Below are 20,359 nucleotides of genomic sequence, written 5' to 3'. Positions count from 1 at the left end.
CACCAGGTGTACTCCAGGCTGCAAGAGAAGGGCAGGTTTTAGCAGAGATTCCCTGACGTAACTATTAGAGAGAAGGAGCGTTGAAGAGAACTGACCTTGCTATATTAGGCGTAGAAACATCAATGATATTCTGGTGGTGTGGAGGTGTTTTCCCAGGGTTGTTCACTCTCTGGAATTACAAGACAAGGAAATGACACAGAAAAAACTGAGTAGATAGAAAATCTGTTTTAAGGTATAGATGGATTGCTTACCTACTACACTAGGTGATGACAGGAAAGGAAGGATGATCCCGGAAAGGAGTCCAATAATCCAAGGGAAAAAAAGGAAAGCAAAGGAGGAAGTAAGGGTAGTGGTAGTTAGTAAGGACCCATGGTCCCGGGCAGCACAAGGACGCACTACACAACGGGATGGTGCACACGTGGGTAACAGTAAGGCGTCCTTAGTTCTCTACGCTAAGCGTAATCCAGAATATAGTTAAGAATCCACATCGGATCGCAGTGTGCAGAATACGTGCAAGCAGATGAGAAACCAACTTGCTGGGCAGAGAAATCAGGGAATGACAACAAGTCAGGTTCATCAGATAAGAAGTAACTGTACCAAATTGCAAGACTGAGGGAATCCAAGAGCGGTAGCAGGTAGGCCAAACACTGGGCAAGCAGCAGCGGTACCAGAGCAGGAGACAGAAGTAGTCCGGGAGCGGAAGCAGATAGGTCAACACCAGGCGAACAGCAGCGATACCACAGCAGGAGACAGAAGCAGTCCGTGATCGGAAGGAGATATGGTGGGACACCGGGCGAGCAGCAGAGGTACAAATGAGGTACTTAACCTGCAGTTCCTTGAACTATTTTAACTTTGCCCAATATTTGGCTTCTCCTCTCATACCCTTCTTGGGTTTTCCTTGGCTTTGTCAAGACTTGTGTTTTAAACAGTTGACTCCATGGCATCTCTCCCTTGCACCATCTTATTTTTATTTATTTATTGTGTGTTTTAGTTAGAAATTGGACTTTTCACATATATTATTCATTCAGTATTTAAGAATGAGTATTTCAAGCTCCCGGAGCACCCCGGTATGAGTGTTTCCCTTGTGTCACTCACTGGCTCCATACGGCAGCTCCATTCGGCTTTTTGTCTGCTCCTCGCACTGTGGTCTTGTTTCTCGTGTCTCCGCTCTTCCTCCATGAGAGAGCACCGCCTGCACTCCTGGTGTTCTGCAGCCACTGGTGTGTTACTCAGTGCCCACAGCTCCTGCTGCGTGCACCCAACGGGAAGGGTTGGCAGGTCTTCTAAACCCTCTTGTTGCAGGCCACTGCCAGGGATTCCCTCTCTCCTGCCCGTGCTGCCTTCAGCTCCCACTCCTCTCGCTTTCCAGCCAGCTTCTCTCCCGCTTGTGTCGGTAACCCGCTTCTCGATTCCTTTCCATGCTCTCCCTCTTGCTGTGCAGCTAGGCTTCTTATACCTATGGTGATTGTCAAAGGCCCACAGGTGTGGGTCATTTAGTTCAATGGCCTGATCTTCATGAAACCTATTAGCTGGACTTGCCTGGCTATTCCGACGGTATACTTCCATAGCCCCCTTCTTCGTCTCAGTACCAAAGTGGTGTTTGGGGAGGTTTGAAAAGGAAGCCTGTTCCGTCTCCTACTCATCTTGGTACTTGACTGATGTGTATTAACAACCTAAGGGGAATATGGGTTTCTCTCACCTAAAAGAGGATGTGTCCTCTTAGTTGGTCTCTTCCTCATCCCAGTGTCGTGGTGATCATTTTGGGGACATTTTGGAAGGAAGAAAAGGGAAAGGGCTATCAGCCTACGAAGGCTTGAGGGACAAAAGGTTCATTTTGGAAAGTGAATGGGGGTTACCATGTATCACCTAAGGACGTCCTCTCCCCATTCCCCAAGTTCCCTCCACCCAGGTGATCCACCCTCGCATATCCACCCCCAGGTCAGGATCCAAAAACGATGGTCTTCCCCTGGCCACCTGAGAGCAGGATTCTGGGGGGAAATAAAAGTGAGGAGGCCCTCGGGTTCCTCACAAATCCCACTGGTTTGGAATTTGCTTCCTGTACACTTGCTCCTAGAATTTAGGAGTATGCCGGTCCAGAAAAAAAGAGCATTTCTTTTCCTTAAACCTGCATGTTTCTGGACCGGCATACTCCACCTTTGCCAGTGGGGGTTGACTGACTTATCTCCAGCCAAGTGCAGGTGGTAAATCAGGCCCCCACCGGCATAAAACAGCTGGTATTTCCAGCATCGGGTTTACCAGTGCCAGAAATACCATACAGTCTGCCCCAGAGTCCTATGGGACTCCATGGAATGGGAATGACCGCCGTTGCCGGCCCCTGTAATATCCCGGTAATACCGGGATATCAGGCGCTGGTAACAGTAGGTCCGTTTCCCAGTACCCCACTGGAAATTACTGGCAGGATACCGGGAAACCTATAATGATCCCCTTAATTTTGTAATTCCCATGGATCTGTTAACATACCTTTTCCTAAACTACTATTCTGTAAGGTTTGTTTTTTTTAGCTTTTTGCAATGATTTGTTATTTTATTTTTGTGTTTTTATTTTTAGTCTCATTTTGTACATTTATGTCAATTGTATATATCATTGTTTATTGTATGTTTCCTTGTTGTAAAGCACTCATATGCCTTTGGACAAGGCCTTTGCTGTATCAAATGCCCTAAAAGAAATAAAATGAAAATAAATTACATCTGATTGCTTATCCTGCTTTACCTTATGTTAGCTGTGGTGGGACCTGGTGCGGCAGATGTGTTGATGGATCCAACTACCTTGTTAGTTGGAGCAATCAGAGTTTGACTAACCCTGTCAAAGTCAGGTAACTGTTGGCATGCTTGGATCATTATGCAGGTACAGCGCTAATGTTGCAGGAAACTTGTGCAATAGGGTTCAAGTTGTACAATTCCTCTTGTATCCCCTTGCTCCAGACTGACCCCCACGTGTCTGGCTGCTTGTGTCTTCGCTCTCAGTTGGTTTTCATTAGTCTGGCTCCCTTTCTCTCCGTCACCAGCCAGGTCCACCTCGCTGGGACCTCTCAGATAGTCACGCCTCTCTGCGCTCCGGTTTCCAGTCTTCGGGTCCCCTGCTACAGAACAAGTGTCTTGTTCTTTGCTCCTTCAGGGCCGGTTCTATGGACTATTGAGTCCTTCTTTCTTTTTTATGATTGGGGCTGCCTCTTGACAACTGTACCGCATGTGTTGGTTCCGCAGTGGGCTTTTGCCTCCTTGTTCCCTCTGGTAATGAAGTTTGGATAAGTCTCAGTATTGTCAATGAGACTTTCTACTCTACTATAGCATACATAGATATGGAGGACCAGAGGGGCCTGAGTGGGGATAAGGAGAGTGGGGATACCAAGGGGGTAAGTGAAAACCACGTTCTCCCAGGGCCATCGTCAATGGTTCCATGAAGGATTTCCCTCCCCATGAGATCCACCTGCTGAGTACCACCCCCAGGGAGACTATCGGGTAACAGCCCCACCTCCCTGGCCTCATGGAAAGGGGCCTCCCCCATAGAAGCAGTGACAATACCGTGGGATTCGTCACACTGCAATGACTCATGTACATATATATGATCTTGTCTGGATGATGGTAAATGCTTGGCCCAGGATATTTTGTAGATTGGGGATGATTGCACCATGCAACAACATTCACTTGTGGAATTTCCTGGATATTTTTTCAACCACAGATAAGGATGTACACTCCAAATTGGATAATGAAGGTACCCTCACATTCAGAGACATTTTTGCAGCTGAAAGGTTTTTTCCCCTCCTTGATTTTCAGAGCAAGCTCTGCAATGACTTTATTCCTATATTGCAATACTATTGAATGCATGAGGCTTTCTGAAGTAAATGGCCCAATGCCTGCAACCTGCATCTCATCCTTGTCAACGGTTTCTCATTAATTCCTCTGATAGCAGAAGATGGATGTCATCATTCTACAATTCTGTTCAGCTTAATGACATATGCCCCCTCTTCGATGTCTAGGTACAGATGAGATATGTATGTTACCAGACTGGAAGTGACAACATCGCTGAGTCTAATCAAGGGGAGTATCACTAAATTCTTGGTTTATATTGACACACTTTAAAGTCCTGATTAGGCTCGGCTATCCTGTGCAAGGGCAGCCATGTCTGGAAGATTGCCCGGGGCAATGGCATTGGTTTTTGATTTATTCAAAACCTTCCTGCAATCGCTTTCCAGTTTTTCAAGTCACCCCGAGCGAGGTGTGACAGGTATGAGGCCGAAACATGTCTGGGTTGTTTGTGGTCTTATGTGGTAGGGATGACACCTAGCAGTTGGGGCTGGTGTTTCCTTATGGATTGGGAACAAGCCTGATTTGCACGTGGTCTTTCCCATTCTGTAATGGCAGGCTGAAAAACTGAGGTCTGGAATGTTGCCCAGAACAATGCTAATGGTTTTTGGTTCATTCAACACCTTCAAGCCATCACTCTCCAGTGTTGCAGTGTACTTTTTCCGGCATGACTTTGAAAATTCCCGAATGAATGCAGTGGGCTCCCTATCCCACCTCCTGCCCAAGTGTCTCACTTACTCTACTATTATTGTTCAGGTGCACGTTGTTTCATGCTTCCAGTTTGGCCTCATAAAAAAACTGACTTGCAGTACTGCTGCCTGAATCCTCAAAAGGGGCCACTGACCACTTTGGAGTTAGGCGGTCAAAAGATGGCTGTTACTTGACTTATTCATGGCTCCCTTCCATCGCTCTTGCATCTCTCTTGCTCCAAGCAGCCTCGTGCCACAGCTAGCCACTTGCTTTCCCATGGTTTCCACGTCCGAGTGGTGCCACAGTTTATCTTGTGCTCTTGAATACTTTCTTCACAACTGCCCTCTCCCTGTGTGCGGTCCTAGGCCATGGACCGCCATTGTTTCCAGAGTATTTTGGGCTTACTGTACCCATTCCTAAGGGTTCATGGTCATGGAGGTAGACTGGGCCCAAAGGGGAGAGTGGCTCTAGAGGATCCCCCATCTAACAATTCCATGATCAGCATTCCATAGCAGGTGGCTTCCTCTGTCCCACAGATTCTCTGGAACCCCCTTCCGCAGCCTTTTACAACACCAACCCAAACTCCACTCTTCATCACTATTTCACTTTTTGGTTGAAACCTTTTTATTAGCATTTGGGAATAAAACAGAAAACAGAAAGCACAACTCTCTTCTCCCCAGGAAGAAAACCCTGAAAGCATACAATAAGAGCGCACCCACATCCGAACTGCACTCATCTCCCAAACCTCCCCACTCTGCCCAGCCACCACACAACAAAGTTTAAAGTTTAAATCCTCACATCGGCCAATCCCAAGAGGCTCAGTGACCACCACCTAGGCCTTCAGCAAAATGACGCCATGTCCAATGGCCTTATAGAGTCTGCATAATCCAAAGACATCTAATGGTGACAGAGACTACGCATCATCCTGAAGTGCTGGGATGTAACCAAATGTGCTCCCACTGTACCTCTCCGGCTTGACCCCTCCCAGCCCTAAACATCAATCAGCGCTTCCAATAGCAATGACTTTGCATCATGCATAGTCCCAGTCAATGAACCATCAGTTATCAGAGGCTCTGTGAAGCAAGACAATGGAACCCTGAATGCACCCCAGAGCGGCAGAGTGGACACCCAGACGTCAACCGCTCCTTCAAGCGGGTCATGTCGACCATCTCTCAGAACCCTTGCCCAGCACTCCAGTTCTTCCCCTATCTCTCGAGCTTCTCACCAGATTAGTGGCATTCACAAAAAGCGTGCCCATGGTGGATACACATCAGACAGTGGGAACAGTGCCTGCACCAGCGCATCCCATGCTTCCACATATATGCCCCCTCCCCACCATGCACCGCCCTGCGCCAGACGGCGGCCTCAGCCAAAGCCCATCTTTCCAGGTCTGCCCACCAAACCTCTATTCTGGGGACCTCGGCCTGTTTCCAAGCCACTGCGATCCTTCGCTTAGTCAGTACACAGATGAGGTCCTTCATGTGTGTGACATGTACCATGTGCTTCCTCCCCTTTGGATACAGGCCCAGCAGAAAGGCCTCTGCCGGCCAGGCATGCATCTGTGTACCCCTCCCCCCCAGCCGCCTTGTCTATCACCCTCAGCCAAAACTTGCCGATGACCATGCAGGACCAAAACATGTGAAGAAAATCTCCAACCTCATGCATGCATCTCGGGCACCCAAGCCTCCCGGCCCCTCTGAATTTAGAGATCCTGCGAAGGGTCATGTAAGTCTTGTACATGACATACAGCTGCGTAAGCTTAAATCTAGAGTTCCTTGAAACCGTCTTGGTGTACTCCAGTCCATGTGCCCATTCATTGTCAGTGAGTGGTCTGTCTAAATCTGCCTCCCATCATGAGCGCACACCCAAGGTCGCCTCCCTGTGCTTGTTCAGAAGTAATTTGTACAATCTAGAAACCGTATGACCCTCCTTCTGCCACATCATACATGGACTCCAATGTTCGGACCCCTCCATTACCATCGAGAAATTGGGCCATCGGATTTCAATATGCCTCTCAGGCTTGCAAATCCATCAATCACTCCTCCTCCAGCAAATCCCCCAGTGTGACCAGCCCATGGCCCTCCCAATACTTCCTTTTCCTAATAAAAGGGTAAAGCCCTTTCCCAGCAAACGCCACAACCAGGTATTTAGGGGAGTAAGGGTACGGGGCTTCCAACTTCCTCAAGACTCTGCGCCACTGATTCCCCCAACCGGAGGAGCGAAGTCTCAGGTGAGGAACCAGTGTCCATGACCCACAGGACCTCCTTCAGGAAACACCTCCAGAGAGCCAGTTGCAAAAGTATCGAGTCAAGTGTGGTCTCCTCTGCCTGCCAGTCAGCCCACCACGAACTGTAGCTGACATGGCAGGTAATATAATTTGAAGTGGGCAGTCTTATCCCTCCCCTATCAAAGTCCCTCTTCAGGGTGCCAAGTGCAATTCTATTCTTCCCCCCACATGCCACAGAAAGGTCCTGACCACCGAGTCCAGAGCAACAAAAAACTGCTTAGATATTTCATGGGGTATATTGGTGAAATTCTATAACAGGTGGGGTAGTATCACCAACTTGAGTATGGCCGCTCGGCCCATCACCGACAGGGGCAATCGCTGCCAGAATGACATCGACCTGAGGGCTCTGTCCCACCCTCGCTGTGTATTATACACATGCAAAGCTGCCATGTCATGCCTAACATCCACCCCAAGATATCTGAAGGTCTCCGATGCCATCATAATCCCAAATCCGGCAGCTGCATGTAGCTCCAGCCTACGAGTTCTGCCAGTGAAGACGAGCATGATTTCTCCCGGCTAACATCTAAAAGATGTGGCAAAATCTCATCAGGTGAGTGGACATAGAGGAGAATGTCATCCGCCTACATTGAGATCAAGTGTGTAACCCCAATAATCTGGATGCCAGCCTCTGAGTATTCCATTTGCAGAAACACAGCCAAAGATGAACAACATCAGGGACAGCAGGCATCCCTGTTTAGTACCTTTACAAAGCACCCAGGCCCCAGAGATCTGCCTCCCAGTCCTCGCTCTAGCTCGGGGTTGTGTGTAAAGGAGTCTCACCCACTACCGGAACCCAGGTCCCATCGCAAAGTGCTAAAGAGTCTTGTACAGTCAATCCCACCTCACAGAATCAAATGCCTTAACCACATCTAGTGAGACCAATGCACAGTCCACTCCAGTCTGCTCAGCCTGATCAATCACATGATGCAGTTGTTGCAAGTTCCACGCAGTGCTCCTGCCCGACACATACCCCATCTGATCAGTATATATTAGGTCTCCTATCACACTTTTTAACCTATTAGCTAACAAGGCGGTAAGGATCTTATTATCCTGATTAATCATGTAAAGCAGCCTGTAAGAGCCGCGATCCAAAGGAGGTTTACCCTGCTTAAGTACGGGCACAACTATAGACTCTCTCAGACTGCTGGGAAGAAGACCATCTGCGTACGCCTCCTCAAACATTTCGAAGTTTTGGTGCCAATGTTGCCGCATAAGTTTTATAAAATTCCCCTTGCACCCCATCAGGAACTGGGGTCTTCTCTGTCGGCAGAGACATTATTACTGACACAATCTCATTGACTATGAGCGGGGCATCCAGTGCCTCCGCCTGCCCCTCCTCCAGAGTCTGGGCAGCTTTATTTGAGCCAGTGATTCCTTAATGTTCTCTGAGCTACCACCTACCCCTCGCCGTGTACAAGTCCTAATAATACTGGGATAAAATTGTATGTATCTCACATTGTGCCATGATGACTTAGTGCTTTTCATTCCGTATAGCACAAATAATTTCCCTCTGTGCCTCCCTGCATCGTAACCATGCCAACAGTCTGCCGGACTTGTCCCCTTCCACGTGCAACCTCTGAGTGTAATTCGCCAAATCAAATTTACCAAGGCGTTCCCACCCTGCAATACACCTCTGTCTTAAAACCAATAAGTGCCCATCACCATTAGTCACCCCATCCCAGTTGCGCTTTGCCTTCTCAGTCGCTGCTTCCATAATGGAAAGGGCATCCAATAATTCTTTCAGAAGCCTGCCCATCTTGCCAATTGCTGCCCCTCTCATCACCATCTTAAATGCGTCCCAAACAGTGTCCGATTTAGCCACACTGCACGTGTCGATTTCAAAGTACTCATCTACGCTATCCCCTAGGTATCCCTGAAAAACATCATCCTGTAAAGCCTCAGCCATGAGGCACCAGGTCGGAACCAGTGGTCTAGGGGAGGTCAATCGCAATCAGCAGGGCGTGGTCAGAGAGAACCCTAGCCTTGTATTCCATGGCAGTGAATTCTCCTGTTACCTCCCATCTCATAAAAAAATAATATGTACGAGTGTGAACCCTGGACAGTGCCGCGAAGTGTGAGTAGCCTCTTTACCCCCATGATGCCGCCTCCATATGTCCACTAATTTGAATTCCTCAGCAAATATCCCAAGACCTGAGCCAGAGGAGATGGTTTCAGATACTTATCGTCTGAACTGTGCAGTGCAGGGTCCAGAGGGAAGTTAAAATCGCCTCCCCAGCTCCATGTTGCCCCCCTAAAACTTAGTCACTCTGAGATATAGATAATTATAAAACACTGTAGCCTTGCCCAACAGCAACTGTAGTGTTGTCTAACAGCAGCGCTACGTTGTTTTTTAATTCTCTCTATCTCATCACCATTTCATTTCCCAATTTTGTTGCAGAGCTTACATTCCGCATCCACTGTTGCAGCAAACTTAAACAGTATTACTTCATTACTCTCACTGTGCCCAGGTTCCCTCTTCTTAATCTCAGGAAGATCTGCCAAGCATTCACCCACCTCTAGGCTAAAATTCTATTATCAACTTTGCTCCTCCACAAGCACTACTACTGCTCTAGCCTACTCCTTGGCCTTCCCCTCTGGTCTTTCGCTTCCCTCAGCAAAATACTCAGCTTTGGTAAAAGCACCCTGTACAATCTACCTAGCTCTTCACCCACCTAAGCGTACCTTCCAGATTCTACTCCTCGGGTGTCATTACGGTTTTATAAATCTGGTGGGATGCCCCCAAAACGGAATTAGCATTCACACTGCCTGACATCCCGGTATTTCCCAGATATTACAGGTGCCGGGAATGCTGGTAATACCTCATTCCATGGATTCCAAAAGGACTCCATTGGGGGAATTACCTCAAGTAGCGGCACCAGTATTACCGGTGCTGGTAATTACACCAGCAAACCTGTAGTTTGACGGGAAGGAAAATGTGCCGGTAACTGACTTACCAGCATTTTTCATAGCACTTTTACTGCTCCGCCAAACCTGTAATGACCACTTGTCTAAAAATCTGTCTAGGGCCTACCCATACACTTCCTTGCTGAGTCTTTCTCCCTCTACTCTCCTACTCAAGTGCTCCACTCGTAAACTCTCAACAACCTCTCTCTCTTTGACTGCCCTGTGCCCTCTGCCGCTTCGGCTCCCTTTCTGTACTATCCCCCATTTCAAGAATGCTCTACTCATTACCAGTTCAATGCGTATAAGAGTTCATGGGTAAGCTCAAGCCCCAGCTGCTAGCCAGGCATTCTCTAACACCCCCCCCCCACTTCATGCATACCCTAAACTCTTTTCCTGTGCCAACCTTATGCCTATAACTATACATTTAAATCCTCTGCTATGTAAATCCATATTATGGCAATGTCAGATAACAAGGGCCTCTCCACCCTCCCCTTATTCTGAAATTAGGAGTCTCTTCCCAACCACTCCAATGTTCCATAAACATCCACCCCATTCATTGGAATGAAAACCCCATACTGAGTTTTGGATTGCAGGGGGGAGAGCGGCACCTTCTAATAGCTTCCTTGTTCCCACGCATTCCTCATGTTCGATATATCTTCTCCAGTGGCAGCTGCCCTCAGAAAATGTTTCTACCACCAGAAGGTGCCGCACAACTTTGTGTTGGCTCCTCCTGGTGCCGTTGCACACCCCTGACACCAGACATCACGTTGGGGCCAGTATATATGGAGCCAGCTTTTGCCCCATGCCACAATTCCTGTTTTCCCCACACTCAGTACTCTGGTTTTAACACCACTAGCATTAGCTACCTAATTTTCACTGCACCATGCGTCACATCCTGAAGGCCTTGGGCTTCAAATTTTGCTCCGATTGTGGGAGACAAATGTCAGTATCAGATCCCCACAAGGTATTTCTTGATTGCATTGGGCGGATCACAAATCCTAAATCCCTCTGAGAGCATGCCACTAAACTCTTCGCCTCCCTCCATAAGAGAGATAAAAGGACACTGTCAAATTTGCTGCTATCTGATCCTTCCTTGAAGCAAATACAATCCCTTGAAGATGTTTAGGTGGAAGAGTCCCCTGTGGAGTCCCCTGTGGCGAAGAAGGAGAAGAAGAGGCAGCAGCAAAGGTAAAGGTCCTGCTCGCTAAGTGGCTCCAGAAATCACTCCTTTTCTTCCTCAATGAGGAAACTGGGTCAGCACTCCTGCTCCCCAGATGTCGATGAGACCTCTGAGTAGTCATCACTTTACCTTTCTCACTAAGTTGTCTTCACTGAGACTGCTTGACATCTTAGCCAAGACTCTGGCACCAGCATATTTAATCACTATGCCAGTGGTAAAGCTAGGTTGCACCGCACATGTTCAAGCTGGTACGTAACCTGCATACCACATCTGTTGATCTTCTAGCTCGATTATGGCTGCTCTTCTGAGGATTGTTCCACTCCCACACCCCTCGGCTCTTCCTTCGGGTATAGAAGCCTTGTCAGCACATTGGAATACACTGCGGCTTCACAGTTTGAAAATGGGAAAGATCTTCAATGAGAAAGGTGACCCCATACCTTATGGGTTTGAGTCCCACAATTGCAGTGAGTAACAGGATTTTCCTGGGGACCTTTAAATCCATTGGGGGACAGGATTTTCCCGAGGAGCTTTAAAACCAGTACACTGCCCTGGCTGACGTGGCTTCTGGTTTGAGTTATGCCACTGAGTTATTTCACAGTTTGAAAATGGGTAAGATCTTCAATGAGAAAGAGGACCCCGTACCTTATGGGTTTGAGTCCCACAATTGCATTGAGTAACAGGATTTTCCTGGGGCCCTTTAAATCCATTGGGGGACAGGATTTCCCTGAGGAGCTTTAAATCCAGTACACTGCCCTGGCTGACTTGGCTTCTGGTTTGAGTTATGCCACTGGGCTAGACAACTCCCCATAACTTTTTTGCAAGCCCCCAGCTATGGCATCTATATCTCAGTCGCTCCAGTTAAACAGAGCAGTCCTGGGCACATGCAAGGGAAGGGCGCTTCCCCCTGAGGCCAAATGGCACACATCTTGCAGACAGTGAATGCCTTTCAGTCTTAGAGTAGGGTCCCGACCTCTGCCTTCATACGTCTTCCAAGTGTCATGTCCTCCTGCATCCTGTTGGAGCCAGAGGCTCGGTTGTGTATGCAGTCTCTCCTCCATTGTTTGCTTTGAGGTCAGTGGTCTCAGTTGCATGGTGACATGTCAGATCTGTCGTTCTTAGGACCTGCTGTGGTCGACCCAAAGTGCAAATTTGCTAAGAGGTGAACCTCTCGGGCAACCCTGGCCTCGGCAGAACATGGTGATGAATAAATGCCTCGGTTGTTACGGTAGCCCCCTGGAGGATTTGATGGTGGATGGTCTTTGGTCTCTGGCCGGAGCTTGGCAAGCCAGAATTCTCAACAGATTTGATCAGTAAGACCATCAAGGATACTAAAATAACTTGATAACGCAATGTTTGAGTGCACAAAGTAACATGATTTACAGCTGGCACTATACAAATCAACAATAAAAAGAGGAATTGAATTGACAGCCAAGAGTGCAGCTTGCTTGGAGCGCTCCAACCAGATCATGTAGGACTGGTAAGCCCCATTGAGAATAAATACTTGTCCCGAAGTCTGGAACCGGCAGCTGCTGACCTGGGGCAGGGAGTCCCTGAGTTTGAGCTCGACTACAAGATGACAGTAACCATCCCAGGAGGGCAAGTGCGCCCCAGGAGGGCAAACTCACATGAGTAATGGTCACCGGTCACTCGTCTGCAATGCACTTCGTGGTCGAGAGCTCTCAGGAGCTTGAGAAAAGACCCACAAACTCAGAATGACTGTTATGGACCGTGCCTTTTGATATGAACATTTGCCGACATTTTATTTGAACTTTAACCCAGGTTCATCACCCCATCACAAACTGACCTAGAGGCTTGGGACGAACGAGCCCTCACTGTGGTTTAGGGGATTTATCCACAGTCAGTTATCATTTCTCTGGCCCATCTCTGTTTTGTATGATTAATACGTTATTTGTTGAATTCCAGGATGAGCCTCATCAGGTTTTCTGTCTGTCTCTCAATGCATCACAGCATCCACTAAATCTCCCACAGGCCCGGCACCTGAACCCTCTTCCCACCCCAACTCGTTGGTTATAAATGTATTCTTGTAACCACTGACTCAAGATCAAACCGTACACTATATTTATGTACACCTCTCTGTCACTCGGTCACCTTTTCATAACTCAATGGCATTCCCCTGCTGTACCCGACTTGCTTCCAATGCAACTAAAAGGGACTTGCTTCAAGTTATCTACTTCTGTTCTCTGTAGATCACATCTAGCTGAAGCATTAACCCAAGAAACCAAACAACTACAACATTCAAATAATGAATAGATAGTGACAGGCTACAGTGTGACAGAAAAACAGTGAGAAGGATGACAATGTACGGATGGAGTTGTCAAGAGAACAGTGAAACATTGGGCAAATGACCCAGAAGGACAATGCGGGCAGTGGATAATGTAAAAGGTGGACAGTATTATAGCAGGACAGTTTAATAAGTGGGTCGTGTGGCTGGGGTCAGTACAACATGGTTATTATTGGTCATATGGGCAATGAAAATAGAGCAGCAACGTAAGTGGGTAAGGTGGGACAAAAGGAGAAAGTGGCATTAAAACAAGTCCATGAGACAGGCAGGAAGGTGGAAAATCAAGCCAACTTGACAGCAGCACAGTGGGATAGAGACACAAAGCATGATCCGGCCCCATATGAAAGGAGGACAGTGGGACAAGCATTGTGATGGATATTGCTAAGAAAGGAGGGCTGTGTGTCTGTAAGACAGTGTGAGAGAAATCTGATGGTGCAGAAGTTAATTTAAACAGTAGGATTATCAGACAGGTACAAAGTGGCAGCAGGACAATGTGGGAGAGGGAAATGAGTCAGAAGGGGAATATTACAGATGGGGATTTGGATAGGAGAACAATAACACTTTGGCAATGAAATGTGAATGTCATTAGGAAAGGAGAATATGAGACAAGGGGCTATGTTTCAGAGGGACAATGTGACAGGATATGGATGGCACAGAAGGCCCAGGTGTGAGAAGGATAATTACAGTAGACAATACTACTGAAGATTTGGCTGAAGCACAGTGTAACGGGAGAATAATGGGGCAGAAGAAAACAGGAAAAAGAGTCAATGTTACATGGTGGCACTGGAAAAAAAGGTACAGTTTAATCTGAGAGCAGTGGGATAGAAAGACAATTCGACAGGAGGACAATGTTATGGCAGGACAATCCAAAGTCTGGGCAGCGTAGCCTGTTCCATTAACCTTTGAACATTTTGAGAGTATGACATTACGGGGAGGAGGATTATGTGGCAAGAGGGTTATGTTGCAATGTTCTGATCATATTGTAAGGTTGTTTAGGAAAAAATGAAGAAATGGCTGTGATGAGGCTGCTAATCTGAAAAATGTTAATGTACACAGCATCTTTTTTCTTCCTCTCTTGTCCTAATCCTTTTGTGTGTAACGTGTCTGTATGCACCAGTAAAGCAGGCTCTACTGTTTTTTACTGTGAGCTTGCTTTGGAGATTTAAGTTCCATGGTTGTGCATGCGTTGGATTGACTGGTGGAGCCTATCTTGAAGGCAGGATGTTGTTTCTGGCTCAAAGGTACTTGTAGCAAAATCCATTAGCTATCTTGGTGCCTTTCGAGGTGCCTACAGTATGAACAGGAGCCAATTGTCATATATCTGACATGGGATTAACTTTTGCAGGGGGAGGATGGCAAGACCAGGTGGGTGGCCTCATGCCAGGTATCAAGATAGGACGCTCGACAGCCCGTCTGCCACTCAAAGTGGACGTTGAAGCGATTTCCCCTCCCAGTGGCTTCATCCAAATTCTGAATGAACATCTTCTACTGGTGTATACTGGAAAGACAAGGCTGGCTCGCAATCTGCTACAGGTAAACTCTTAACACCCAACCTTTCCTCCTCATGTGACAGTTGTATGTAATACTGATTTTGCACTGTAACACCTTTACTCCATGCTTCTAAAAGAATGTGTTGTCTTTTACATATTTAACCGTTTAACTTGAACATTGTCCCATAAATGAAAATGTACACTGACATTGTGAGACATGTAAAAAACTAACCTTCCTATTCCTACTGGAACCGAGTTTACGAGCTGAGTTGACCAGCATTTTCCATCTTCTTATGTGAGCAGGCTGGTCTGCTCTTTTTCTATTAAAACCACTGATCTGTGTCATCCATTCCAGGTGGCACTGTCCGGTTACCAGCTTCTGAAGCGTTTAGAGTATTAGTAGCTTTACTGTTATACTACAGAGAGCAAGAACATAATGTTCGAACTGTCTTACTACACAGTGTTATCAACGAGGCCCAGTTTATAAACTACAGATTAGCGGCTCATGAGGAACAGTTTGTGCTAAATAGTAATCTGTTGCTTTTAAAAAATAAATGCTGGTGAACTCAGTGTTTGATAAGGTGCTTTAAGCTTCTGTATCTTTTAGTGCCCACGCCTTATCTGGCATATAAACTGGTAATCTATCTTTGAAGCTACTTGGAGTCACATGTTTTACAGTGTAACCAATAATTACCAGTCAACTATCATCCCATTTCTTTGTTGGACTCGTGCAACAAAATCTTTGCTAACATAATTTTAATGGACTTGAAACGCTGGGCAAGTAACTCCGGATACTTGGATTTGTTCCAATCTGGCTTCAAGAAAGGGGTTGGTACGTCCCTAAATAGTTTTATATTGATGCTGCTGGCAAAGCAATCGAGAGCCCATGGAAGAGCCATTTAATTAGCATTCTTGGATATTTCAAAGACTTTAGATTGTGTGAATCTGACTAGACTGTGGCAGAAAATGATAGCTCTGGATTGCCCTGTTGCCTTGGTGAATATTTTGGCTGCCCTTCATGAGTATACATGAATTAAGATCAGATTAAATAGAGAGGGAGAGGATGTACCAGATGGATCAATACAAACTGTGTATTGCATCTGGGGTGCGTTTTGGCCCCCTTAGCATTTACATCTGCGATTTGCGACAAGTTTTGCAGAAGGTGCGGGCTAATCCCCTAAGTGTGGGAAACATACAGATACAGTAATGAAATTACGCAGACAATATACTAATCAAATATCACTGGAGTCTTTAAATTTGTACTTGTCGGACTTAGACCTACATTTAAATATTGTTGAACTGCCCTTTGGCAACGTTGCTGTAACACACAAAGTAAAAAACTGCCTCTGGACCTTTATAGGGTGTGGTTAACAGCATCAGATAAATTGTAAGGGCAGACAGTCAGACCGGGATCAGCGACTACAGAATAATACAATGACACTATGATATGAATATCAGTATGAGTGAATCGATCTAATGTGATACTTTGGGATGTTCTTAGGCACCTCACTATGGGGTAATAAGTTTGTTTCTGGTTTATGTGAGCTAATGATTTTAGTTTTAAAATGGTGTATGTTAAATAATGAGATGTGATTTTTTTCTGTAATGCATTTTATTATGAATGATTTTAGATCAAATTTATGTAAGCATGTTTGTAAGGAAAAATGTGCAAAGTTTTATATACTAAAACACATTAAATTAAAAAGAATTGTTTAAAAATGGTTAAATCGAAAATTCTGATATTGAATGCCGAAAGGTCCAAAAGACAAAAGTTGATTTGGCACATTTGTGCTCATGATCTTGAAGTGGCTAACGATTTTAAATATTTGGGGAGCTAGGTATATGGTAAGAGGGAGAAAACTGTCTAATTATAAAACATTAGAGCTTCCTTTTTATCAGCAGCTAGACAGAGGCGACAAATCAATTTTAAATTTGGTTGTTTTTCAATCTTACCTGTATTGAGGTTTCACCACCAGAAATTGGTGCTGAAATACATTTTTGGCTCGGAAACAGTGGATCAAGGGGTAGCTTGGCTGAAATTAGAAGCCATATTGTGGAGGAAAGTTTTATCCCTGCTTGGCTCAGTCCCTATGACTGCAATACGATATGAGGTGGGCATGGTTTTTCTTTAAGCCTGGGTGGATTGGAAAGTATTGCAAATCTATGAATGTATATTACTTCCACCGCAGGCATCCTTATTCACAAAGTTCTAGACAGAGTTATCTAATAACTCATGCAAAGGATTAATGATCTGGAAAGAAAACCATGATTTTTTTAAAATACAAATTGGCTCATCTGTTGAAGAACTGTGTATAACCCCAAGGAAAATGAAGAAAAATTATTTAGGACTGATTGGATTTTAAATAGAGAAATCCTAATGAATTATATCTGTTTTAACAATCCTTTTAGTTGGTCTATTAAACCATATAATGTATCTACACCTTACTTGGTGAAGCATCCATCACATGATTTTAGAAATAGTGTTTTGAGATTTGAGTTAAATCTGTTTTTAACTGGTGATGTGGTTGGAGCCCGAGCCAATATTGCAAAGGAAAAGAGACTATGTTGATATTTCAAGACAAAAGTAGAAACTTTGAAACATTAATGTATTAATTGCTATGTCTTAATGTCTACCCGTGGAGAACAGTTATCAGATTTATACACCATATTGAAGATATTTCCTCTGATTGGTTATGGGTTTGAATTTTAAATGTCAATGATATTTCCTTTACTATTGCTGTTGTTGAGTTTTTCTAAGAGGTTTAATGAAATTGTTTTGTATCATATTAAGTTTTCGATTTTTTGAAAGGTTTTTATCCTAAACTGTATTGCACAAATAATAAATAAATGAATGCTAGATTCTAGTCAGTCTTGGGTGGTAACTGTTGTCTGCCCAAGGCTTAGGCCTTGTATAGGAGTTTTGTGGTTTGTTGTTTAGAAAGAGACTGTCATCTGAGCCAAAGACAGACATTTGTGCTAAAAGGCGCATAGAGCCTTCTGTTATATTTTCCCTGAGCGCCAGTGTCAAATTTAGGTAAAGAGTTTTGTGTTATAATAATTTTTTCATCATGAGAGCTGCCATAGTATTTGTAAACATTTTTAATATTTCCATCCATGTGCGGCATGGCAGAAAACACCTTAGAAGGAAAACCCTTTATTTTTGTTTTATGTATAAATATACATTTATGTGGCTTGTGAATCCACTTTGACTTCCATGCTTGCATACACTGCCATCTGCTAGATGCCTCGGATTATTACACATTTTTTCAGATCAAAAAGCAACATTGATGGGAGTGTTCCTGTTACACTATACCTATCCTACGTGTACAAGGACCCATAATCTCTCATGAGTATAAGTCCTTAATGTTCCTCCAGCCCCATTGGTTGGCCGCACGTAAGCAGAGTAGAAAGCAGATTCGCCAATCAAAGCCATTCTGCTGCATTGTACGATCCCTAAAAATGTCCACCACTTGACATTGAAGAAGCGTGAACATGAGATGCAAGTTCCACAAAACTTGAAGACAACCACCGTCCAGGAAAACAGTAGGAAGAATCGGGGGAAATTATTTTTGTTAGGTGTATATAGAATGTCTCTTTTCCCTGCCCCCACTTTTGTCCAGACTGCGCTCGTTTCCCAGACCACCCATGCAAAACACATTTAAGTTCGGTCCAGAGTGTAATTCAAAGTTCCCCCTGAGGGACATACATAGAGTGTGTAACAGCTGCCTTCCAAGGGATCATTTCGAGGATCACTGTAACACATTTAAATGGTTTATGACCAAAAATCCTCAAGGAGTGCTGAACAAAGGACTTGATAGCCTATGTCACACAGGGCAAAACACCACAGTCTCTGCTGATTTTCTCGGGTTCGGGACATCAAGTATTGGGTTCGACACCAAAATCAAGGAGTTGCCAAGGGATAAAACCTCTCAGTTGGTCCCAGCTTCAAAGGGCTGGCATTGAGTCAGGCTATGGGGAAACCCCAAACTATGAGGGGGCACACATACACACATCAAAACATAAGCCTGAGAGCTGCAAATGTTCGGGGTAAAATCATCAGAGGCTGCCCGGGTTTGAGCATCGAGCGCAGTCTGCGCCAGCACACATAAACAACATTCCAAACACATTGAAGGAAAGTCAATAGTGCAGGAAAAAGGACCGCCCAAGAGTAAAACATCCCCTGAACCCAAAAAACAGCCCTTATCTCTACAATGCAAAACAAGTATTTTAGAATTCAGAGTCTGAGAAAGATTGGTAGGATGTTGAAGAGGAAGTGGCTGAAGAGGAGCCATCCCCCCTTCCCTCTCTTTGTAACAAAATTGACAAGCCAATCCCAGCAGGCTTAAAATATTTAGTACTTCAATGACACCATCGCTAAATTCATCTACTTTATGGAGGACAATGAGCGCAGAGCGCTTAAGATGCGCAAGGAGATACCAGTAGTTGATGCTCTACAACCTAAAAAGACAAAGACACAGGCAGACCCTCTTTCTGAGTGCCAGGATGAAGACTAACAAGGACTAGGGGATGAGGAATATGACAAAGAGGATTATCTTTAGGACAATGAGGACATAGTCAACCTAGAAGGATATCCTATAGTTTCCCCGGATGATGGCCTTTCAAATTACTGCTTCTCCGCCACTATCAACACCTTCTTCGTTGACAAAATCAGTAAGATTTGCAAGCACATAGACACAAGCTCTGCATCCATAGACCCACTCACGTCCCTCCTTGCAAAATCCTCACACTCTGGACAACATTCAAGACACTCTCGATAGAGGACCTTGTAAAAAACCTGGCCACTCTCAAAGCCACATCATATGCAGATGACATTCTCCCAGCATCCATCCTCAAGAGCCTCCCCGCAGAAGCTCTCCTTCCCTACCTGGAGATCATCAACAGCTCCCTAACTCAAGGCACCTTCCCATCGACCATAAAAACAGGACAGATCAAAACAGGACAAATCCTCCATCTTGTAAAGAAACCCACTCTGGATCCCGACAACCAATGTAACTATTGCCCAATCACCCATCTTCCCTTCCAAGGTAAGATAATCGGGAAAGTGGTAGCCACACAACTGCAGCAACACATCGACAATCTCCTCCAAACCTACCAATCCGGGTTCAGACCCAGATGCAGCACGGAGACAGCAACTATAGAGGTGGTCGATGACACCCTCAACATCCTTGACAGCGGCTACCCCTGCCTCGTGGTTTTACTTGACCTCTCTGCCGCTTTCGACACAGTAGATCACCAGGCGCTTACAGACACCCTACATCGGCACATGGGGATCGCAATTTTGTCCTACGCTGGTTCAAGTCCTACCTCGCCAACTGCCATCAATTTGTTCAAATGGACTCCTCTAGATTTTTCAATGCTACCCATCACCTGTGGAGTCCTGCAGGGTTCCATCCTATCCCCAGTGATCTTTGATCTATACATGGAGTCTCTGGTAGCCCTCATAATCAACATCCACATCCACCAATAAGCCGACATCACAAAGCTATACCTCAAGATCGACTCTATCAAGGAAATCCATAGGCTCAAAACCTGAACTGCCTCTCGCTGATCCAGTTTTGGATGTCCAGTGCTTACTTGAAGCTCAACCCCTCCAAAACCGAATTCCTAATCACCAACAACACTGAATACCCAGACATATAGGCCTGGCTATCAACCATGAAC

The 20,359-nt window shown here is 45.5% G+C and overlaps 1 protein-coding gene across 5 annotated transcripts in view; it reads left to right on the top strand.

The window, feature by feature from the left end:
- Positions 1-20,359, top strand: part of FCSK (fucose kinase) — a 1,510,689-nt gene that overhangs the window by 1,247,051 nt on the left and 243,279 nt on the right. For all 5 annotated transcript variants that reach the window (XM_069654984.1, XM_069654992.1, XM_069654977.1 and 2 more), the window contains one exon: positions 14,533-14,720. In XM_069654984.1, coding sequence (XP_069511085.1) covers positions 14,533-14,720 — 188 coding nt within the window. The remainder of the gene's footprint in view (positions 1-14,532; positions 14,721-20,359) is intronic.

This window comes from Ambystoma mexicanum, chromosome 1p (assembly GCF_040938575.1).
Source record: "Ambystoma mexicanum isolate Mex_15411 chromosome 1p, UKY_AmexF1_1, whole genome shotgun sequence".
NCBI classification, from domain to species: domain Eukaryota; kingdom Metazoa; phylum Chordata; class Amphibia; order Caudata; family Ambystomatidae; genus Ambystoma; species Ambystoma mexicanum.
This window is presented reverse-complemented; position numbering and strand designations above follow the sequence as displayed.